The 24603-nt window shown below is 40.5% G+C and overlaps 1 protein-coding gene across 1 annotated transcript; it reads left to right on the forward strand.

The window, feature by feature from the left end:
• On the forward strand, nt 1-23932 carry WDFY1 (WD repeat and FYVE domain containing 1). Its single transcript, XM_042878468.1, has 12 exons — nt 1-165; nt 5896-5963; nt 6888-6961; nt 8106-8160; nt 9445-9595; nt 11847-11959; nt 14515-14641; nt 16088-16193; nt 18391-18492; nt 19220-19350; nt 20200-20308; nt 21030-23932. Exons 1-12 carry the CDS (start codon nt 29-31, stop codon nt 21087-21089), a joined length of 1233 nt encoding a protein of 410 aa, XP_042734402.1. The 5' UTR covers nt 1-28; the 3' UTR covers nt 21090-23932.
• Nucleotides 23933-24603: the final 671 nt, after the last annotated feature.

Below are 24603 nucleotides of genomic sequence, written 5' to 3' on the forward strand. Positions count from 1 at the left end.
GCCGTCAGCTGAGGGGCGCCGCGCCGACATGGCGGCGGAAATTCACTCGCGGCCGCAGAGCAGCCGGCCCGTGCTGCTCAGCAAGGTGGAGGGGCACCAGGACGTGGTGAGCGCCGCGCTCCTAATCCCTAAGGAGGACGGCGTTATTACGGCCAGCGAGGACAGGTAGGAGACGGACCGCGCGCGCTCAGGCCCCGAGCGGGGCAGCGGGAGGCCGGAGCCGCTCCGTCGGGCGGGCGGCGGCTGTGGCGGGGGATGGCGGATGGCCGTGAGTCCTTGCCCGCTGCTGTCAGGGAATCACTGCAGCTCGGCCGGGGGCACGACGCCCTGCCATGGGACCTCGGGGTGCGAAGGCGCGGGGGCTGGAGGTTGTGAGGGCGTTGAGGAGTTTCGGAGCGGGGAGAGCGGGAAGGAGAGAGCAGGCAGCTCCTCGTGAGTGAAACGGCAGGGTACCTGTGTTAAGGTTAACTAGACTTTATTGTTAGGTTCGGAAGGACAACCGGAACAGCGCAGCAGCAGCACAGCCTGATTTTGTTACCTTACTGTTAGCCGGGGCGTTCAGGCAGGAGTGGGACAGGGAGAGTGCTGACTTGGCCCGGTTGAAATGAAATTCGTCATTCTTCTGGGATGAAAGTAACAAACTGTGTACAGGACACGTTACGGTACACCTGCATGGATAAGCAAAGCTCTCCTGTGCTCCTGATGGTCCTTGGTCACCTGACAATGTGTATCTGCTATTAAAGAACGTGAAGCCACAGTGCTTATTGAAACTGATTATCAGCATTGCTGAGAAATCTGAGTGCTGGTCTGTCTCCACATCTCTGAAGAGGTGGTGAGAATGTGTTGTTCAGCGGCATGCTTGGAATTACTTGCTCACAAGTGCCAGCTGAGCTTTCTGGAAAGCAAGCACTTAGAAGTAGTTTAATTTGGCAAAAGGCAGACAAAACAAGTAGCTTCTGCTTTTGGTTTCTATTTATCGTGTATGGAAAATAACCAAATCACAGTTCTCAAAAGGATAGTTGGATTTATTTCCCTCTGCCTTTTTTTATTTTCTTTACCCCATGAAGATTAGCACGTTTCATTCTTAAATGAGCTATCAATCACTGGGAGTGGAGTAAAAGCACATTGCTGCATGCTGAAATTCCGTGAGTTTGGGATAACTCAAGTCAAAGGTGTCCTTACATCATCTAAAGGCTATCCACGAATAGTTTTCTGATGTACTTGGAGTCAGGCTTCTGTTCCCGAAGAACATTATTTTGCAGATTGGGTGCCTGTTGTGATAAGCCTTCAGAGATGTGCTCTGAAGTGGTAACTCCTGGTCCTGAGGGCATACCAGCATTAGGGTTATACCACCATCTTCTTGGTCTTCTTTCCCAAGCTTCCAGGGTGCTGGAAGCACTCAGCACAGCATTAGCAATGTCTGAGGATTAAAGGCATGTATGCTTCTCAAACTGTACAATTGAGTATTGAAATGTTATATGTTTTCATAATCTTAAACTGCAGAGTGTCATACTGTCCAAAGATTGGAAACATTGAGATCTGTGATCCCTCAGAATGCAGGGAGCAGCACCTGCCTTCTCAGAATTTGATTCCGCAGCTTAGTAGGGCTTCGTAGGGTTCCAAATGCAATTTTTGGCTGTGTAAAGAGGTAAACAGCTTTCTGCACTTGATAATCTCTATGTAAATTCATCAGGATTTAAATTCTGACCCTCTGAAGCAACAGTACAAGTTGCTATGGCTCAACAAAAGGCAGTCATTGCACCTCATTTGCATCAAGCAGAGATGTTTGCATGCACTGAGTGGTCCTGGCTTTGGCTGAAAGATAGACTTGGTCTCTGTCCTCATAGAAAAAAAACTAACTGTGATCTGTCCTAGACAGTAGGTTTGGGACCAGACTGAGCAATTTCTTCTTTATTCAACCTGTATGTGCATGGGGTAGTTAGCTTCTAAGTGGCAATATGGGTTGAATCTTAATGTGCTTGCATTAAATTGGCTTTGATGTGTTTCACGAGGAAGCGATAAGGAAGTAGCGATTCTGAAGAGTTCTCTTCTGCATTAACCCTGAAAAGAAGTTGTGTGGTACAGGCTGGCAGAGGCCTGTAGCAGACAGTGCTGCTGTTTAACCTTCAAGGTATAGTGCTGAAGGTTAGCAGCCTGCACGCTTAGATTACACTGATAAGGGCTGAGAATGCAGCTGCATCTTTATCTGTGCACATTTTGATGTCGGTTACAGAGCTGTGTGAAGAGAAGAGAGGCTGCTGTCTGCTTGGGCATGCATTAATTTCTGAGAGAAGTTTTGCACTTCTGAAGTTAAGTTCTTGCAGCCTGCCTTAGAGAGGGAGCTCCCTGAGATCTTTAAGCTTTCAGACACTGTTGTGCTGTATTGCCTTAATCAGAGGTACACAGTACATCAAAGCCTACTCACTCACCTATCTTTCACCTGCAGTTTAGCATGTTATCAAATTTTTACTCTCCTGTTTGTTCCATAAAAATGGGGCGTAGGTGTTAATGCTGCAGAACAGGCACTGTGAGCAAATACAGAGTTCAGGAAGCAAAGAGTTGCTGTGTACAACCCCTTTGAGCTGTATACCAGAACAGTAGGGCCCAAGTATTAAACCTTGATAAGCTAAGGCTGGCAAGCATTTCAGAGTAACCAGTCACAGGAATGTGTTTACATGTTAGATAGTAAGGAAAACATCCTCTGCACGTTGTGGATTATCTTCATTAGAAGTGCTGGCGTTCTTTCTATTCCAGGTGTTATTTTCTACATTAAGAAATAATGGTTCTATTTTTATTCGAGGATACAAAAAGTACCGTAGCAGGTCTGTGAATATCAATAAAAATCGAGTGTGCTCTGAAGCCCAAAAAGAGGCAGGAATACATGCAGGATTATCTTTGTTTTCAGTTGGGGAACTTACCATCTGTGAAGCTTTCTCAGAAGGTTCCTGGTAAGGGTTATTACCTCAATGCTCCTGCAGGTATTTTGCCTGCCCCCAGCTCCCAGGCTACACCTGGAGCTGCTGGCAGCACGTTGCTCAGCCTGCTGTGGGTGAGGTCGTTGCTCACAGCTGGCTTGTGTGGCTTCTGGGGTCTGAGAAGGAGCGTGGGCTGCATGGCTGTGATGGTCAGATCCCTGCGCTTGACCTTCGTGTCGTTGTTCTCAGCAAACAAATGGCAGGATGTGTGTTTCCCAGTGGTAGCTGGGGATGCTGAGGGATAATAAGGTAGTGTAGGGGCCCCTCAGTGAAGGTAAAGGTTCTGTATTGATAGCAATCTAACAGGCTCTGTAGAAATTCTAGCATACCTCAGTACTGGTGCTCTGTGACAGTCAGCAGCCACCGTTGGATTGGAATTGCTGCTTAAATTGCTGATTTTCTAGTGGGATTTGAATGTTGGTTAAAACTAATGCTTTAATGAGCAGAAATTGACAAAAAGCATCAGCTGCCTGCTGTGTCCTTGAACTGGCATTGCACTGTGGTTATACCAGATTCCTTATGTTGTTTTGGGAACGCAGTCAATAGCAGTCTACATACTTTTACTTTATTTTGTCTGCCAGAAAAATGCAATCTTCTGTTCCTGCCAGAAAACCAACTGTTGGTGATTGATCTCAGGTAGAAAAGCAGTTGTTAGTGATGTGGAGGTCTTTGAAAGATGGCACTGGTGTAGTGGCACGGTACTTGTTCAACCGTGGTGCAGCTGTTTGTACTGGGGCAAGTTGGGATTTGCCTGCTGATCTTTCACCACTTCTTTTTCCCTGACGTGCATTTGGCTTTAGAGGGCTGCATAAGTTGCATGAGCTGCAAACGCTGTAGGAATGCTGAAGGATTTTCTTCTCCCCGTTCAACCCCCAGACTTTTTCTCCATCACTGTCTGGTGCTTACTTGTTCTGTTAATGAAACATTGGGAAACAGAAAATCACTAGCAGTTGGTAAGGCCATATTTTGGTGTTGTTTCAAGATCGTTTTGTGTTAGTGTTAAGCAAGCAAACAAAACCCCTTTGAATTGCTCTTTCATGAATAATATTCAATGTTAGGGGAGTTTTCAGGCCTTAAAAAAAAATTCTTCCCACCACTCTCAAATATTCAAGTTTGTTGTAATTTAAAAGGTGTGTGTTTGTCTCTGAGTGATCCTTAATGCATATTGACATTTCTACATCCATACTGAGACTACCTTCAAACAAACCTGTCTTTTTCTAGGCCCTTAATAGGGGGCACATGTAGAAAGTGAGCAGCAGGCAGCTCTTTTCTGGTACTGAGAACAGGGCCCATTCGTAAAATAAATACCAAGTTCTGGGCAGAGGGCTTCAGACTTGACACCATGGTTCTCGTGTTACAACAGTTTTGTGGTAGAAGGAGGCTGTGGAAGTGGTATTATTGGAGAACTTGCTTAGTTCTTTAAGCTAGAACTGCTATTTCACAAACAAATTCTCCCAAGGAAAAGGAGACAGGCCCTAGCTATGGATGTGTAGGAGAAAGAACTGCAAAGTGGGATCTTGACACGGGCTGTTAGTGAGCTGCTGTGAGGCAATCTCTTCAGATTTTGCTGAGAGCTTTATGTAATTAGATAGAAAGCTGTCTTACTGCTTATCTTTGCAAGCATGAGTTTAGTGAAGTCTAAAATCTTACTTAAACTGAAGTAAGAAGCTTTCAGAAGTTAATTTTGCTGGCTTTGGCAACTGTTTGCTTAGGCTGTCCACTTTAGGAAGCAACTGTGTCGTTAATTACGACTGTGGAAATTATGCTTCTCAGAAATTTGTTTAGAAAAAGCACATCCTTGCTTCCTTCGTGTGAATTCCCAGTCCAGTGCAATTGACCACAATACTGGGAGGAAACAAAGTGTGGAAAAATCAACAATGCATTATGTCAGTTGCTACAGTAACTCTTAGTCTGTTTAGTCTGTTTACAGCAAAAAATAATTACTTGATTTTTGCTAGAAGTGCCAGGGTTGAATTAGGATGGGTGTGAGCTACCATCTGAGATGTTCAGAACAGTTCAGTTTGAGTATGGTGAAGCTGTTTAACTGCTTGAAAAAGCTGACCTCTGCTACAGCTGGCATTGGCATCGTAAGGATGGCGTGGATGCACGTTGCTGGGAAGTGGTGGCTGCAGTGTCAGCTTGTGAGGTAAATCCACACCACGAGGGTGTGATTAGAGTAAGGAGGAAGTCGTAGTTTTTAAGAGGCAATCTTAGTGCAAAGCATTAAATGAACTGGAGTAATACGCATTTCTCACTGAAGATGGTGGAAGAGTGTATTACCAAAAGCTGAAAATCTTGATTGTTTTGAGGCAATGTGTACTCAGCTGTAAAGATTTAATCTTTTAGAAGAGGGAAGAAGTACATTAAGAATGTAGGCAATGTCTGCTTTATTTTATGAGTAGTTTTTTAAAGGACAGCTCTTACAGGAATTACAAAATTAGAGTACTACCTTTGCATCTTCATCCTGTTCTGCAAAGTTCTGGTCCAGATGCAAGATACTTGTTGCCTTTTACACTCTTGTTAAACTCTTACTAATGATCCAGTGTGGTTTAACAAATCCATCCCTGATTTGGAGTCTCTTGAAATAGTTTTCAGGTACCTGTGTTTACAGATTACTTAGGCTTCCATTTAGGAATGGGGAAGTTGAATTTAAGTAGTTACAAATAAGACACAGCAGTTTGGAGAAGTCTCAAGTAGACCTACAATAACTTTAACATTGTCTACATGCGTGCTCTTAACTTCTAAATGTAAAATCCCTTTGGGTGTGTTTGTTGTAGCTTTGTGTTTAATTGATGATAACTTCCTACTTCATTGCTGATTCTCCTGTATCCCTGGAGCTGATATTTAAGGAGCAAACTAGTTCAGATGCCAGAGATGATGCACTTACAACTGTCTTCTCCTCGCCCTTTCCACAACACAGAACAATACGAGTATGGCTGAAGAGAGACAGTGGACAATACTGGCCCAGCATCTATCACACCATGTCATGTAAGTAAAATCTTGGAGATGGTAAGTGATGGCCAAGTGTAGCATACTTCTTTCCTCAAGCACTGGATTCACTTGGTAACCTTTAGTTTGGGAGCTTTGCAACAACTCGCTGTCAGGCTTTAATTTGAAACTAGCTGTATTCTGTTGTGAACCAGATCCTTCACCAGGTAAATTGCTGTGTGGATCTGCTGCTCAAGATGTCTCAAATGCTGGCAAATAGCTCATCAGCTGAATGGTGAACTTTTCAAACTGTTAACTGAAAGAATATTCTCTGCTCCCCAAGGTATATGTTTTTTATTACTTCTGAACATTTAGATAATTAAGAAAGTAGTACTGAGTAGCTGCTTCAGATCTTCAGTGTCAGTACTAGGCATCACCTCGCATGAATGTTTCACTACAGGCTCTTTAATGTAGAATTCCTGCCTACATACCTATCGTATATAAAAAGGCAGAATACGATGATGAAGTAAATCATCAGTAAAATCAAAGGTAGTCTTTGGAATGACAATTTCTGAAGTAATTTGTATTCAAATATTAAATGAAGACCAAAGAATTGGTCTCCCTGATGTTCTGTGTCATTGCAGCTGTAGACAAGTAGCTTAGGATCTGGATCCTAAATGCCAACTGTAATCTTTTTGTTTTCCTGTTGGTCTGAACTACAGCAGTTGTTCCATTTGTCAGTTCTCAAAATAGACTATTCAGATTGAGCTCTAGAAGGGTTTTTACAGAATAAAGCATGTCTGTAGTAATGGATTTGTCCCGGATCACTGCAATGTTCCACTGTCCTGTAGCTTTAAAACTCTAAATAAACTTCAGGCAATGTTTTCTGAGGATGTGAGAAGAGATGGTATTGGTTTAGAACGCTGTACTCTTCTTACAATTTTCAAGTTAAGCAACTTCAAGGGCTTCTCTTTTTTTTGACAGCTCCGTGTTCGGCCATGGCTTATCATCATGACAGCAGGCGAATATTTGTAGGCCAGGATAATGGAGCCATCATGGTAAGTTGCTTGACTTCTTTTCAGTACATGGATCAGAATTGCTTAGATTGTCTGGGAGCATCAAGTGTTGCTGGCAGCTGATAATTTGTTTTCTTTCCCCTCTTTTTGGAATGCAGTTATTAATAAATGGCTGAACTCCTTGACAATTCACCTGAGTAGCACATTGGAGAATTGCAAAGAAGAATTTACCTGTCTAGATGTGAGCTAACTAGCCTCAAGAAATCACTGAGGCACTAGTGTAGCAATGAGCCTGGATTATTATGCTTTGTAGGGAATTATTTCAAGGAATATATTAAGTTGTGTGAAGTGCCCTGGGGGGTACACTAACAGGGACTGTGATGCAGCTAGCTTGCATATTCAGAAGTATTGATCTCCCAGGATCCAGTCGCATGTGTCTGAACTGACTTACTGCAGACCTTTTCATGATGTTGAAATTTCAACGCTAGTCCTGCAGTAGGAAAGGCAGGGTTAGGTTCAGTGCATTGTTTCTTGCATGCATAGAGAACTGTATGTCTTTCTCTTAGAGAAGTAGTCTTTCTGGTTTGCTACTCGTCAGCTGTAATTTCTTTTCTGCTCCTGGAGAGTGGGTACATACAGCAGAATAGAAAGCAGGTTTTTATTCTTCCCAGCTTTCTTGGCAAAGGAGTGGAAGCCCCATGACTTTCAGATGTCTTAGTGGTTTCTCTTTGAAGATAAGGTCAAAAGAATAAGTGTTCTGTGTGGAGACAGGGTATTATATGAATGTCAGAAATAGAAATAGCTAACTATCAATAAGCTAAAACTTTAAAAATTCTGTATATTCTAATGAATCAAATAGAGAATACTCTCACTTAAATTTGTCTCTTCATTATGAAGTTTCAGATCTTTAAATCAAAAGTACAGCAAGACGGAGTTCTTTTTGTTCCTGCTGGGGGCTAATGAGGTCTCATCTCATCCTATAGTATTTCCTCAGAAAATACTCTGTGGTAAAAATACATGTTAGTGTAATAACTGTAATTTGCAGCTGGCATATCCATGTGTTGTGCTTTAGCCTGAAACTGCTATGATGCAAATTCTGTTCTGTGAGGCTATTGCTCTTTTTCTATGTACCACTCATTCCAATGTTACTGCAACATCTTTGCTAACAGTTCCACTTTGATTTTAGGAGTTTCATATTTCAGAGGACTTCAATAAGATGAACTTTGTGAAGACCTATCCAGGTAAACTGTTAACCAGTGTCTACACTAATGTATGTATGAAGGAGGGGCTTCTAAAATGCTTGAGAAACTGGGCAGAGTCAGAGATTTCTGAAGTTCAAATACTCTTCCAGTTGTCACTTAGTTGGGAGTAACTACCATAAGATAAACATTGTTATTGAGTAATCTTCAGTCAGCTGAGTCTGAATTGCAGTCGTTACCAAAGCTCAATGCATCATTAGCTTGTGCTTGTAATGAACCGGATCTAACGAGTTCAGATTTTATTCTTGAAGTGATGTAGCTGTACTGCATCAATGTGTAGGGTAAGAGCTTTCTAAAGGTGTGGTTGATATTTGCAAGTTCCATTCTGCAATTACTGGGATAAATTACTACTAGCTAAAGGTGAGAGTCTCTGTCTTTTGGGACAGCAATATGGGTGAAAAAGACCTTTTCTGGCATGTGGGAAATAGGGATTATTTTAGGTTTTATGGAGATTAAATTTTCAGCATTTGTGCATCCTTGGAAGAAATATAAAATATGATTGCGGGTTAAAATCGGAATAATAATGTGGAGGGCCTGATGGAAATTCTTTAAGAGCTACAGATTATGTAGTGGTACAAAGTACAGTGTGTCTTATGACTCCCTGACACCAATAGAAGCAGTGTTCTTGCATACAAGAACAAGGCCTTGTTCTTAAAGCAACAAGACTCCCTTTATCCTAAAGTAGATGACTTGTCAACTCATTCAATAGAATAGTTACATCTTAGAGGTTAGGAGAGAGTTCTTTCTAAAGCTCATGTAACTTCTTGCTTAGTGGTAGCATTCTAAACAAAGCCAGTGGGATTTGGTTTTGACTGGGTACCAGTTTGAATGCTATGGATTAGAGAGACTTTCAGGTGCTTAAAAGAACGAATCTGAGTGTAAATCCCCTGGGATTGGGTAGGAGGCACTTAAAACATTTAAGCTTTTTAGATGTACTATATTATTCCCAATGAATCCTTGCTTCCTAACTAGAGGAAGCTGGGGGTTTACCTGCTGCTTAATCAGAGTATCTCGGGTATCTGGGTTGAACTCATCTCTTCCCTCTGTGGGAGAAAGGCTTAAGTCAGCTGACAAGCATGTTTGATTCACTTAAGCTATTTATAAGGCATATACTAAGCAGGACAATTCTAGCCTTTTAAATTAGCCTATAGGCTATTATAACGTGATGGTATAACCTTGTTCAGATATCAGCTTTGGCATCTGTCTGTCTGCAAAGCACATGTCAATTTCTAGGGAAAACTAGCCAGAATCTTTTTCTTCCCACAGCTCATCAGAATCGAGTGTCTGCTATTACCTTCTGCCTGACATCAGAGTGGGTTATCAGCACTGGTCATGACAAGTGCATCAGCTGGATGTGTACCAGGAGTGGGAGTATGCTGGGGAGGCATTACTTCACCTCATGGGCTTCATGTCTACAGTATCCTTTGTAAACGATTGGTGCTCAGGAAACTGGAAAACTACTGTTTGTTTAGCTCAAGTTGTTCCTTCCTTTTTATCTGGAAAGCTGTTGTTGAAATCTCTTGCAAGTCCGCAAACCTTTATTTGATGTGATGTTAAATACTGCTGCTTCTGTGCTTCTGTTAGCTTTTGTTAGATTGTAGAGGGGATGTTGTGATCATGAGTTGTAGAAACCTTAATGTGAGGTAGTTCCTGATGTTGAGATGTTGGTCAGTGTGTTGTGGAAATGCAGTTTGGCCTGTGTTCTTTCTGGTCATGTCACTCAGGACACCAATGCACACTAGCATCTGTTGAACAATCTGTAACCTACAAGTCAGATTGAGGCTTGTCTGTGCTGTTTGCATTTCTGCAGACTGCTTTTAACTGCAGCATTTGTAGCTTAAGAATTCTTACTGTCTTTTCAGCTGTAAGTACTTCAGGGTATTCTTTATGTAAAAGATGTAGAAAACTTGTAGCTTATATGTTAAAACTTCTGAACATGGGTCTAAATCCCATAAATCCTAAAACTGTACAGTGCCTGCCTTACTGATTGAAGAGCTGACAAAGCTGTATTGTAGTTGTTTTGTTCTGTTGCTGTCTTTATTCCAGAAGTCGGGGTTTTATGTCCTGCAAACACACTGCTCACTTGGCCAAGTGTAGCACAGGGTCGGGTCAATTGGTGTGTGTGCTATGTGACTGCTCACAGAACAGTCTGATGCTTCAGAGCCTCACTGACTGCCATAGGTTTTCTGGTTAACACTATTGTAAATACTGGAATGGTTTATTATGAAGAGAAAAGCACATGACCTTTTCTATCAAGATCAAAGTAAATTTCCAAATTTACTGAAGTTGTGCTTCTTCTGTACTGAAGACTGTGGCATTTGAAAAGGCATTCAAACTGATCATGCCTTTGACTTCAGTTTGGAAGAACTGGCTTTCTGACGTGTGTGCTAGTTGCTTGATTTCTCTACCAGCAGAATCCCTGGCATTCATTTGTTAACAATCCTATATGTAAACTTCTGAAAAACACAGCAGAGTGCCTCTTCTTTACTGGATTAACAGGGATTATGCCAGCATGAACTTCCAAGATGAGGAAAGGATCACATATTTGGGAACTTAATGGATTTGTTGAAAGTGACTCGTTTGTCTCAAGATTTCTGTGGGCTTAAGAGATTTCAGTGTTGTTAGATTGCAAAACCTGTGCTTTTTTACTTGTGGTAAACTTCTTGGTACTCTGTTCCTAAAAATTACTATTTGCTGTTGTGGAGAATAGGCGACATTGCTAGCAGCTGCTTCTGGTTTTTTTTTTGTTTGTGGCTCCGAAAGCACAGGTGAGTTAATACACCACTCCTGGGTTATGTGGAGTCAGATGTATAGGGTTTTTCTTGGTTTTTATTTCCTGAATAGCATACTTCTTCTAGATGTGGAAGTCTGATTCCATCCAGCTTCCTATCCTCTAGTTTTTGGAGACATTAGTTGCATAGTAAGAAGAATGGAATACCTGAAAACTGTGATGCAAAGTGTGTGACCTTCTTAACAGGTTCTACTAGGATGTATTGTGGCTTTTGTGACAGTGTTTCGTAGCAGAACCCCTTCTGAAATACTTTCCAGTCTTCTGTAGTGTGTTCAAGGACCTGCAGAAAGCCTGAAAGTGGAAAGCAAGAACATAAATCGGATGATCTCTTATTCTCAGTAGCTAGAACAGTGGGAGTATGCTTCTACTTGTAAGGTAAACTGTGGATGGTCAACATCCTTGAATTTAGTTTTTCTGTTCTGGGGGTGCTAGCCAGTATAACATGCTAGGAAACTGAGAGTTTATAGGGAAATCTGAGTAGCACCCAGTGACCATTGGAATAATTCTGCTAGTAGCTGTAGTACAAGTAGCCTAAGGCATCTCTTGTGGAAGATGTTTTGTAAACGTGTTAGAAATGGTTTAAATCTACTTAGATTATTTTAAATGATGGGATGGATTACCTCATGGCTTCTCTAATGACTTATGTCATTTTCCATACTGTCTTAGTTGCTTATGTATGGAAGGGTGAGAAGAGAGAAATGAAAAGTATTAAACTAATGCAGCTTCCAGCCCTCTTAGATACATAAATATTTATCCAGCATACTAAGATGTTCTTCTCCAATTTGTTTTAACTTTGTAACTGATGTGTGTGTTCTGTGTTTCAATCTCTTAAAATACTTCTAAGAACAAATGAGGATTCTCCTTGATTGATGTTCAGATATGATTATGAAACTCGGTATGCATTTGTTGGTGATTATTCTGGACAGATCACCCTTCTGAAGCTTGAGCAGAACACATGCTCGATTATCACAACGCTCAAAGGGCACGAAGGTAAAGTAACTCTTTCTCTTGATTCCAACTGACTCAGGTTATAATGCCTTACTGTAAATCAGGATGAGACATTTGGTTGGATATGCAGCTCCTAAGGATACATATTGCACAGACAATTAGTACAGCGTAGTAATCAGAAAATTTTCAAAGCAGTACAAGTTAACTACTTCTTAAAGAACAGATGCATCCTTGCTGTAGGGAAATCTTAGTCCTGTATACACCTAGAAGTACTTTCATTGTAGATGAGAAAATAAAGGTAAACATGCATTCAGTTAAGTGCAACTTATCCACTAGATGGCCACCTTTAAAAACTTTAGTCTCCTTGATGCTGAAGAGAAAGAACTAGAATGTGTTGCTTTTTTTTTTTTTTTTCTTCTTTCCCCCCCCCTGCAGATCTAGTGTTAATATAATACTTACAAGTAGCTTGAGCAAGCCCAAATCTAGATGCTAAAAAGCTGTTTAATTCCAGTGAGGTCCCTCCTGCTCTGGTAATTCAGTTATGAGATTTTAGTTTGTGATTTCCTATGTTCAATAGAAGCTAAGCTATATGCAGGAGGTTTTGGGAGCCTTCTAGAATCAGCTGTTTAGTCAGAGACAAACGTCTCATCTCATGTAGTACAGCTGAAGCCCTTATCAGATGAAGAACATGAAGAACCAAATAGTCTGTAACATGACATGGAGCCATCATCTGCAGTAATGAGTAAGGCAAGAGTGCAAACTTACAGAAGGAACACATTATTTACTGATGTGCTGAGGGAAATAAGGCAGTGACTACTGTGATACTGACAACTTTCAGTATCAGCTGACTAATTTGTGAAGGGGTGAATTTACATAATCAGGAGTATCTGGCCCATTGGAAAAGGCTGTGTTTTCTAATAGCTTTAAGTATGGAGTAGACTTTGCTAAAGCTGTATAGACTGCTTGCAGGGCTGTGAAATGACAAAGTTGGCTTTGAGTAGGAAAGGTAAACTGGAATTTTTTGAAATGACAAATGCATCTTCTGCTTTCAGTTTCAGACTGCTTCAGTTAAATGCAAAATAATCCTCCTGGCCCTGCTTTACCTCCTCCGAATGTTTTGTAGCAGTCTGTATTCAAATGCATCTCCTTGATAGATGGTATTGTTAGTTTGGAAGCGGCATGTCTGGATGTCACAATGCTAATTCTGTCTGTTGAGCTGCAATGAGCTTCTAAGTACTGTCTGTGGCAGACAACTGTGGCTTACCTATAAATTACTTAAGAGTACTGTAGTCCTCAAAACTAAGAACTGGTCTTTTATAAAAGCTGGTTCAACTAGAGAGACCGAAACAGGTTTTGTTACGTTAGTGTAATTTGAGATCTTCCATTTTTTTCCACCTTCTTAAAGCAGAACAGGTTGTGTAGCTTATTTCCCAGGTGTCTGTGTAAGATCCCCTAGGCCAGGTAACTCTAAACCTGAGTGGCAGCTGGTTCTCTGAATGAACTGTGCATGCTAGACTTCAGAGGTCTTACTTTGACTTGTTCCTTTTGCTTTAACTGTGACTTTGTAAGCAAGCACTGTTTACTTTTCAATTTAAATGGCTTTAGAGTTTGTCCCAAAAGACAACTTCCAGAATTCTCTGTACTTAATAGGCCACTCTGTGTAGTGCTGAAAATAACATTTAAATTGCCTGATATGGAACAGGTGGTCACTGTTCTCTGAGATAACTACTCCCAGATGGGTCAGTCTGAAAGTGATAATAGTCCTGAGAGCAACAAGACAGATCTCTTGCTGCAGAGAGCTGAAAGGAAATGTTTTGGGCTATGATTACTTTTCATCTTGCTATCAGACTAACAAGACTTGATAACAACTGAGCAATGGAAGAATGCTTTAGTTAAAGGGAAGGATGTCAGTCTGTAAGCAGGGAAAAAAAAGTTTCCACAACCACAGAAGTGTAGGTGGCGTGAGTGACAAAATTACTACTTCAGTCTGTTATATATTACCGTGCATATCAGATTTAGTTTGACTCGTGTGGCTGGATGACTAAATTCTTCATCTGAATAAGGAGAGGCACAGTCAGGTTGGCCCTTCTGAAAGTGGTTTTATAGTTCAGTACACAGTGTCTGAATTTGCTGACAGACTCCCAGTGGTCACTTAGTTTCTTATTCCAACTATTTTCATGTTAAAAATAGTTATGTAAAGAGCTTGGTTTACCTACGAGTGTTGTGCACTGAGTCTGTAACCACTGAGTGAGCACCTTGCTGTGTTCTGGATACTATTTTCTGCTTGGAAGGCTTTGACACTTCTCACCTTTTAGAGATCACATAACAACCTGCTAGCTCTTAAAACCATGCAGACAAATACAAGGGGCAGAAAACCGATAACTCTCAAACTTTCTGAAATATGCTTTGCTTCTGATATTCTTCTTCAGAATGGTTTTGTTCTGTCACCAGTCTTTACCTCTCTAGCAAGACTACATCTTGCATGCTGACCTTTGCCTAAAAGCTTTCAATATTTGCTACTGTACTAAGGGAGTTTGCAAGTTTCACTTTAATAGCACTTATTCCCTTAGACCTAACTTCAGAATGTTTTGTCATAGGAAGCATTACTTCCCTGTGGTGGGATCCTGTTCAACGACTGCTCTTCTCGGGTGCCTCTGATCACAGCATTATCATGTGGGATATTGGTGGAAGGAAAGGAAGAACATTGCTGCTCCAGGGCCATCAGTATGTAATGGTGTTTTTTCTGAATATTCTGCAACAAACACAGAGTGGGAGAAAGGCTAAATAGCATGGCAAAATGTTTAAATCTTTGTGAATAACAAAGAGAACTTTTTGCATAACTGAAGCCTTATCCTAAAACTTATCCGAGGGAAAGAAGGATAACCAGTACTAGGAAAGCACTTACTGATAGCATTTTTTGGTCAGGCTTGGCATTTCTAAACCATAAGAATGTGACAGAAAAGTAGTCTTCAATCACATTGCTTGAACTTTTACATAAAGTTGTATGCTTCTACGTTGTAAACACTTAATTACTTGTGAGGATCTGTGAGGTGATAAACTAAATTACTAGAGTGGATCTCTAGATTTCATAAGCATGTTTCATCTTCACTGTTCTGTGGATTATGTAGTTGTTTGTATTTAATTTCATATTATTGTCAGTATTTTTAGAGGGACAACACTATCTAGCTGCTTCTCTTAAATCTAGGCCCTTAATTCAATCTGACTGGCAGTTCACCACTACTACTTAGAAATGCAGTGGTTATAGAGACCTTGTTTATGTTCAAAGATGTATTCGTATAGTGCATATTCTCCTCTTGTGTAATTTGTAGATGCCTCCACCCTACAGCTGTTGTTAAATCTTGAGGATTTAGTTTTAAGACTAAAGAACTAATAGAGTATTGGTTACAGAAGTGTAACTGGTGGCAGTGACTGGAGAACTTTATGCTGCTGTTAGTGCTGCATCATGTATCCTTTTGAAGACTAATAACATTGTTAGTTTCTCATTTAACATCTCACTTAGCATCAAACTTTGTACTGAATGGGAAAATGAGTTCTGAAAAGCAGAATGTTTTGTTTTGTTTTTTAAATTAAACTTACATGTTGCAAAGCATATTTAATACTTTTTGAGATCATTTGTTCAGTTTATTTGGATTGACTTTCACTTTGCCATGACTCTGTTCAGGATTCAGCCATCTGTCTTACTGGTGAATGCATGTTTTTCTTTGCAACTACAAACTTACTGTGGTTTATTAGCAAAAGTAGAAGCTCCATCTGCTTTCTAGCTATCTCCTGAAACAAGCATTTCTCTTGATTTTTCCAGTTGTCTCTGTTTTGGTAAGTGGTTTTCCTTGCTAACGCAGTTGGCACCTGCACTCTGAGGCAAATTGCTCTCTGCTTACTGTCAGTGCTTTCTGCCAGCAAATGTTAATATAGAGCTGTAAGTCTGGTATTCTGGTCAAGGCTGTAACAACACTGTTCTTGTGAACATCCTGATGCTAGAGTAGTGCTTATGTGGCAGCATCAATTCACTCATCATCATAGCTCTATGTAGACTTAGCAAAAAGTGTCTGGAAATCAGTTTTGGCTTTCTAGGTATGATCAATCAGGCTTTTCTGGGAAACTAAGCTTGTTTTAAATGCCTGTGGATAAATAACGTGTGCTCTGTTTCAGTGACAAGGTGCAGGCTATCTGTTACATTCAGCTGACACGGCAGCTGGTATCTTGCTCAGCTGATGGAGGAATTGCAGTCTGGAACATGGATATCAGCCGAGAAGAGGTAAGATCATGCTCTAGGTAAAAGACATGTTTTTGTTTTTCCTCTTTGGAGGCTGATACAGCTTTTCTTAATCTGTTACCTTGTCTGTTTTCCTTGTGTTGCCTGAAACTTTCACACTGAACAATGTCTTTAAAACCTGCTTGGTTTTAGTGGTTGTCACTGTAATGGATAAATGCGCAGGACAGGCTTGGGAGGGTTTAGTTTCCCATATCAATGAGACATGTTGAGCCTGGGATAGCTACAGCCCTTGCTACTGGAACACTCTGAAGTAGGCAGGCCTTTGCAATACAGAAACAAATGGACTGTACTTCAGAAGTCTTGAACTAAGTTCTCAATTCATGTCAAAGCATATAAAGACATGGTGTTGATTTTGAGATGCAAGTCAAAATGTGGAGGTTCAGTGCATAGAGTGTGTGTGTTTATGAAAGACCTCAGAGCACGTCACCTGAACCTGCCATCCACATTCTCTCTGCATCGATTCATATTCACCATAAGAACTGAAAAGATACATGTTACTGCTGCCTTTCATTAACCATAGTCATATGAGTTAGTGTTGGTTGTTCCCATAAGGTGATTTAAGGTTCAGCCTTCCCTATCCTGTTGCTTTTTTGACCTACGCTGGGCACACTGAATGCTGTATGTGATGGTGCTAACATTTTTAGCATGAAAATCTCTCTAGAACTTCTAGAGTATTAGTGACTTCGTGTATGTTTATGATTACAAGCAATTGGCTTATTATACAATTAGGATTTCTCTTCTGGATTAAGACAGCTCCTAAACAATAGACAATTTTAACACAATTAAAATAATGTAGTTACCTTAGAACAGCTGTGATGTTTCAGAACTTGTTGGAAAAATGACAACCAAGCCTAATCCAAAAGCAAAGAAATGAAATGTTTGTAGGGTGCTGAATGTGCTGCCTTTGAAGGGTTAGCTGGTGGGTGATGTTATGAGGTATCTTCAAATATGCAGTAAGGCACATAAGATTAGAAGAAAAGCTTTTTATTTAGAAGGAATGGTAACTCCACTACCAGCTGTACCTTTTGGTCTTGGGCAGTTCCAACTGTATGTTAGTAGTAGTAATTGCAGTCTTGTGGCCTACTTAGTGCCTGAAAATAAAATAAGAGGAGATCCTGCCCTTCTGTTAGGAGGAACTAGGAAGTTAAACTGGTGTCTTTTAAAAAGCATCATTAATTGAAAACAGCTCTTGTAAGTAACAGAAGCAATATGAAAATTGCCCTTGGTGGAGTGACAATTATTTCCTCTGTTTTCCTTCCTACTCCCCACTTCCCATGCTGGACATTTTACCACCCTTTACAATATTTTCCACTAGCATGGTGAAAGGATGGGGATGCAGTCAAGGTTGAAGGTCTACAAACTGGACATTTAGTATTAATAAATGTTTATGGTGAGATGGTGTAACTGACAATATTATTGTTTTATACTGATAGTAATATCAGTAATGGATGTAAGTGAACTGAAGATAGATGTTCATGGTTGTTCCAGCTTTCTTGCTGACAGGTTTCAGGGAGCGTTCCCCATTGGGTGCTTAAAGTTGTATAAAGTGGTATACGTGTTCCAGTTCAAGTCTATGTGCTAGAAGAATTCTTGACTTACATTCTATCCCTTAAAGTATCCAAGTGTGCTGAAATGTATGAAAGCCCTATTTTCATTTGGCATAGTTTGTTTATGTCAAGAAAATTATGTGCTGGTAAGAGAAATGCTTAATGAAAATGTGGATGGCAAATGCATATGATTTCTTAATGATTTTAAACTAACCTAAGGAAGCAAAAAAAGATCACTGCTTCAAGAATTTATTTCTGGAATTCCCTGTAGAGAGGAGCATGACAGCCTTGTAGCTGTTAGAACTTAGATTACACAAGGCATTGGAAATTGTCTAGGCAGCCAAAGCTGCGGTCTTTGAGTGTTTGAATTTATTTTTTTATCACATATAGCTTTGGGCTTAAAAATTGTAGGAGGTGCATAACTCTTGGTAACAAACTGTCGGACTTGAGATTCTGTTTGTGTTTTGTTTGTGTTTTGTACTAACTTCCTTGTACTGTACCCAAGGTAATCTGCTGTGTTAAAATCCAGAGCTAAGATGGCACTTTTCCAAATAAAACTTCACTGTGGGTTCCTAAAACAAACTTCCTTGGCTGAGAGAATTCTAATCGCTTTCATGTCTTTTGTTTTATAGGCTCCTCAGTGGCTAGAAAGTGATTCCTGTCAGAAATGTGAGCAACCGTTCTTCTGGAATATAAAGCAAATGTGGGACACAAAGACATTAGGGTTGCGACAGGTGAGATCACTCATTTGAGTGTTTAGCTGTACTTCAACACTTAAGCAAAAAGCAAACAGAAAATCACTAACACAGTTAAGTCTTGGTATTTTTGGTATTTTGGTGCTTTGAAGTGAGTGTTTATTGAGAGCTCACAGCTTCTGGGTAATGCTAAGAAACTTTCTGATTCTGTGAGAAGTGTTGCATCAAACTTGTAACACTGGCCAAAGAAGGCTGTGCTGGGAGTCCTTGATTGGGTTTCTCTGAATTTTTCAGTTCACTGGAGCTGTGGACAGATAGCAAGTGTTGTGTAAAGTAACGCACAGCTCCCGTAACTGAGCAAACTGCAGCCTGTCGTGTTGTGGAGTACCCAGTTCAGTGAAGCCGTGGTGGCCTTCTCTTACTGGACAACAGTGTGAAACATATCCTGATAGCTTGGTGTCTGGAGGGTCTAGGCAGACACTGAGGCACTGTGTTTCTGGCTTTCTTGGACCTGTATTTCCTTGGATGGCAGTCCAACCCTTTTTCCTCTGCTCTCATAAGATTGTGAAAGAAGAGATGAGAAGGAAGGATGCAGAGGTAAACCTACTGGTGGCAAGAAAGCCATTTAGAACTCCAGAGTGTTTGGTTTGAGCTTAAAAGAACTGAAGGCTTCCTTACATGTTGTTACTCAACAAACGTTTGATAAAATGATCAAGGGGTACAATGCAATGATATTTTTGTTTGTCTTTTGTTTTCTTCCATGAAGCATCATTGCAGAAAATGTGGGCAAGCAGTATGTGGCAAGTGCAGCACCAAACGGTCAAGTTACCCAATCATGGGCTTTGAGTTCCAGGTCCGTGTCTGTGATTCCTGTTTTGAGTCAATCAAGGATGAAGAGTGAGTATTAAGGAGTAATAATTCAAGAGATGCTGCTGAGGTGCTGAAACTCTTGTGCTTGCTATCCATCTTCACATAGCGTTATGAAGATATGCTAAGATGACTCTGTGCTAATAGGCAGCCTTTGGTTTGGGCACTCAAAGAAGTATAATGGCAGAGATTTCTCAAGTATCTTAGCGAGTGAAGTTAGACCAGATGTGGTATTAAAGCTCTTATATCCAGTTTATTCTTATTCCTGAGCTCAGATCTAGGGTTGAAACAAATTCATCTCTATTTCTTTGTAGATAAGGGCTATTGATTGCACTTTAAATTGCTAAATGGGTGGTTGATAATGCATCACAGATGCCAGACTGTATATGCATCAGTTTATGTATACTTATTGAAAATTGTTTCTTCAACAGTGTTTTCACAGCCCAACAGTATTTTCTTATGCTATCAAATTGGGTTAGACATCATTTACTGTCTTATTAGGCAGAGTTGTGAAGGAGCACTTTTTTTTTTTTTTTTAATCTTGTTAAGATTTTGAAAAGGAGATGCTGTGCCCTACCTTACTCACAGTAGTCAGGGGGTAAAAATGTAATGAGAAAGAATACTGTGTACTTAAGTTATTTCCCACTTCTGCTCTGGCATTTTTAACAGGCAGGGAAAGTCAGGAATTGTCACACCCGTATAACTAATTATACAAGCAATGCTTTAGCATGACTCACTGATTTAATTCTGTCCCCTTTAATACGGCACTGCAGTTCTTTGGACTTAAAGATTTTTGTTGGAAATTCCTTTTCCAGTGCTGCAGTGGTGCCATTAGACTTCATCTCATGGCTCAGTTTTGTTTGAACTGTTCTGTTGCAGCCGTACTTCCCTGGCAACCTTTCATGAAGGAAAGCACAACATTTCACACATGTCCATGGACATCTCCAGAGGACTAATGGTCACTTGTGGGAGTGATCGGATTGTGAAGGTATTCAAGTCCCTCTGTCCTCCATCCATTAGACAAATTCAGTAGAGAACTGATGTTTGCATTTACATTTTTCTTTCCAGTGACTGTTGCTATAAAACTTAACTGTTCTGTATAGCAAGAATCAGATTTGTTGCAGGCTGTCCTTTGTGTAACCGAATAAGGAAATTACTTGTAAGTTCACTGTATAGAGTCTAGCTGTCAGAAATGGTTACCATTGGTGTCTTCTGGACAAACAAAGCAGGTGTCAGCAGTAGCAGAATTTGCTAGTGGTTTTAAAGATGGAGACATGATAAAAAGGGCAAGCTCTGAGCTTCCTGGCTTCTTGGAGCGTTGCCACTGAAAGCCCTGTTTATGAAACAGTGACTTGGAAATCAGACTGATGTAGAATCTTGTTATGTTTAAATTATGCATCCTCCATAGTCAGAACCGAGGACTCTTCCAGGCCATCCCTGTTGTTTTCTAAGTATGTTTATATCAAACTGCATAGCGCAGTTTTTTAGACCAGACCTCCAGAGAACTGCTAGAAGGTAGATTTTTTTGAGACTGAGGTTTGGCAGTTGGTTTGTAAGGCTGGTGTACATCCCTGTCCTCCTCAAATCCAATTTAAACAGCATTTACTACCTCGTGTCCAGAGAAGTCTTTGTCTGCTTCTGTGCCTGTTAGAGAAATATATTTTAGGTCTTATTGTTGCTATATAATTCTCCACGTTATTTTCTTCTAGATCTGGGACATGACGCCAGTAGTTGGTTGCAGCCTTGCAACTGGCTTCTCTTCACGTTGATCTAATACCTGACAGGTTTATGCACCTTATGTACAGCAATATGCACCCAATGAGTGGAATCCTTCTTAAGAATATTACTGCAAACACTGGTTGCTTGATTCTTCTCCTGCTGCTGTTCCAGGATGGACAGTCACCTCTATAGAGCACAGCTTTTCTGTTGGGCTCACCAGGAATCTCCTTGGTGTGGAAGTGCAGTTTCACAACCTCTTGGACTAATGTAAAATGGCTTACCTGCAATATGACACCTTGATGAAAGGACCTGTTGTTACTTGATTTATATGTAGTGTTAACAGTGTGCTATCTCTGCTGGTATATCTTGTACAGATACTTTGTAGCTTAAACTTATCAGAGTAAAATGAGTATAGTACGTTCAGTTTGTTCAAGTAGTAAAATAACTTATTCTCTCTTCCAAAAAGCAATTCTGTATAAATACTTTTGAGCAGTCACTGTTTATACTGCCTCCAAAAGGTATGTTGGTTATTCCTATGGAAGGAGGAAATACTTCAAAGTGGCAGGTAGCTTCTTTCAGATGAGATAGTAAGAGAACCTTTGAACATACAAGATTTCCTTTATTGACTTTCTTGTAGTGTTTGTCTTCAAATTCAGTCACCAGTGAAATCACTTCTGTGGGACAACTGTTTAGGTAGTTGGTAATTCTTCAAACACTTCTAGGCTCTTAAGTAGAGTTTTAGCATAGCTAACAAACTTCCGTAGGTCTTACTAAAATGTGCAGCCCAGCTACTCTACTTTAAAGACAGGCCATTGGGATGAGCCATATTCTTTGACAGTTCTGTAATGCTGTTAGAATGGGAAGCTAAGTAAATCTGCTTTGTTAAATGTCATGGCTAAGAAAAAATGGCCAGCTAAGTCTTAGAGACTTTTTCCTGTGGAAAGGCTGATGTTTCTTTAATGGTAGGTAGCCTATCTCTGCTAAAATGCAGCATACATTTAAATACTGCCTTGGTGTTGCCTAAAACTGAGACCTTCCAAAGTGGTAGTTACTGAGATACAGAACAGCTGCTGTTTCTTACCCTGCACCCAAGTCTGTTAATTCTAAGATCTGTATCGACTGTTCCCGATGTTAAGGCTGAGAGCTGTGAAGAGGAACTGGGAGGCTTTAAAAACTGTATTTGGCATATACAGGAAATAACTGAGATTAGCAATAAACTGGTCTGTCAGTCACGAATTTCCTACTTCTGAGTACTGAAAAGAGAACTTCAGAAGCTCGGGTCACATGTCAGAGTTCTAAGCTTAGAGCTGTTTAGATTTCTCTGAAAACAGGTGCGTATTTGTGAAGACAAAATGTGGGTAGGTCTCTGGCCCAGAGTCGATAGTGTTGTACAGCTGTCAGAGGTAGCAGGCACTTTCTGGCGGAGGATTAGAAGGTTAGACTGACTTTAATGCAGCAATGATCAAGTGGTGCTATGCGTGTTAGTGAGCTCAAGTCCTGGTTGTCTAACTTGATGCTAATAATCTGCATCGGACCATGCTATAGGCCACAGGATATGAAGACCATGGTGTAAGTAATACCAAGATTCTCTGCTGTTTTAAGCCGAAAAGCTGATAGTCTTCAAAAGGGCATTAGAATCCAGAATATGGTATCTTGGATCTGGCTTTGTCTACCTTTCCCTGGCCATTCTCCAGAAGTTTTGCTAGCAGTCATTTAATTTGCCAGGTGTGTTAAGCCAATGAAAAATAAACAGATCTGTCTTGTGTCAATCCCAAAAATTGTCTTGCTTTCAATTTAGGATTTAGCACTTGTCACACTGATCGGATTCATGCCTTGATACATGCTGTATAGCTTACATTTTTTGGTAAAGGTTTTTTTCTTCTTATTGAGAGTAAATTGGCTTGTACTGGAAAAAATTACAGCTTTTGCTGCAAGGCCTTCACCCTTGTAAGTCGGGAAGAAAGCTGAATGTTTGAAGGGAGTAAGTAAGCCCCAGTAATGCTCTGCATTCGCTTTCGGACTTCTTCCTATCCGATTTTGGAACAGAATGGCAGTCTTCTTCCTTGGAGGGTGTAAGGCAGAGCATTGATGACATGGATAGAGCTGTTTAAGATTCTACCTGCTGTGGTAAGGAGGATCTAGGGTGGTGTGTTAAGCTGGAAGCTTAGTGTGGATGTGGGATGAATAGGTTTTTTTTGTTTTCTTTTTAAACCAAGCGTTCTGAAACTCCTACACCAGTTATACTGGAGTGTAATAACTCCTTTGCAGCCAATACTCCTGAGCTTCAGCTTTTTTAGTTCTGATTAGTCAATATTTCCCAATTCAGCATGCAGCTCCCTCCCCTTCTTTGTGAATACTTCCACTTCTCGACAACCACTTATCTTACATTAAGGTTTTGACACTAGATAATATATTCTCTACTACATATTCTTAAACCTAAGGAATCTATTTTCTATAATTGATATACTTAAATATAGTGTCAGTTCAGATATAGCAAGACAGTTATGGCTGCTAAGTCATTAGTCATTTAAATATACTCTTGGTGTTAAACAAGTAATGCTTACAAACCACTAAAGAGATGGTGTTTTGGTTTATGAACAACTCTTTTGAATACACATACTCTCATGAAACTGAACATACTTCCAATTATGTCAGCTCAAGTGTGCAATTACTGAGAAAGCTTGATTTGAAGCTTTACTAATATTGCTTGTATAACCTCTTTCACTGGGGGCAGGGAAGGGGAGCAAAGGATATTAGTATGTGTTCAGTCTTTACTAGTTGTATTTCTGTACTCTGCATATTAAGCAATGCTAGATAAATCTGTCCCTTGCTCCTTCTTGTCTGTTTTTTAAAACTTTGATTACATGTACAATAAAATATTTCTTGATATTCACTTAGTCTATTTGGATGATCCATCTTTTCTTTCATTGTATGAACGAACAACGCCCATTCTACACTGTTTCCTTCATGCAGCCCACGTTCAAATTCTAGGTTGGAAGTGTGGCTTCTCAGATGTGCTGCACTGGAGCTGAATGAGCCACAACACTAGGCCATGATGAACCAGTGAGCCTAGAGACAAACAGCTGCTGCATGGTCCCAGTTAAGGATGCACAGCTGTACTCTATATCTTGTGTCCTTGCCAGCTTGTGCAGACCTTTCTCTGGTTCATCCAGTTCTTCAGATGTATGCAAAGCTTCTTACAACACAGTACCAGAGGATCAACCCCTTTCCTGGGATCCTTGGAACTACCTGAGGGGTTAAGAGAAACTCCAGTTTATGTTAGATGGTTTAAGTAGAGTCTACGTGATAAATACAGAGGACACCAACTACAGAGGATCTGGTTATGGTTGTTTCATGATAGTTCTTCACAGAAGAAGGATGTGGACAAGCAAGGAAGCATCCTTATGTCTCACAGTTGTTCAGAGCCTCAAATATGGCATTGGTTGCTTTGTAACACTTAGAGTGCCTTAATGTTGGGTTGGCATGTATGATGTAGCTCAATGCTCCCCAGAATATACAAGAGCAAGAGAAGGAATCTGAAAGTGTAAGACAAGCTCTTTCCAC

This window comes from Lagopus leucura, unplaced genomic scaffold (assembly GCF_019238085.1).
Source record: "Lagopus leucura isolate 7727_CA_CO unplaced genomic scaffold, USGS_WTPT01 Super-Scaffold_100021, whole genome shotgun sequence".
NCBI classification, from domain to species: domain Eukaryota; kingdom Metazoa; phylum Chordata; class Aves; order Galliformes; family Phasianidae; genus Lagopus; species Lagopus leucura.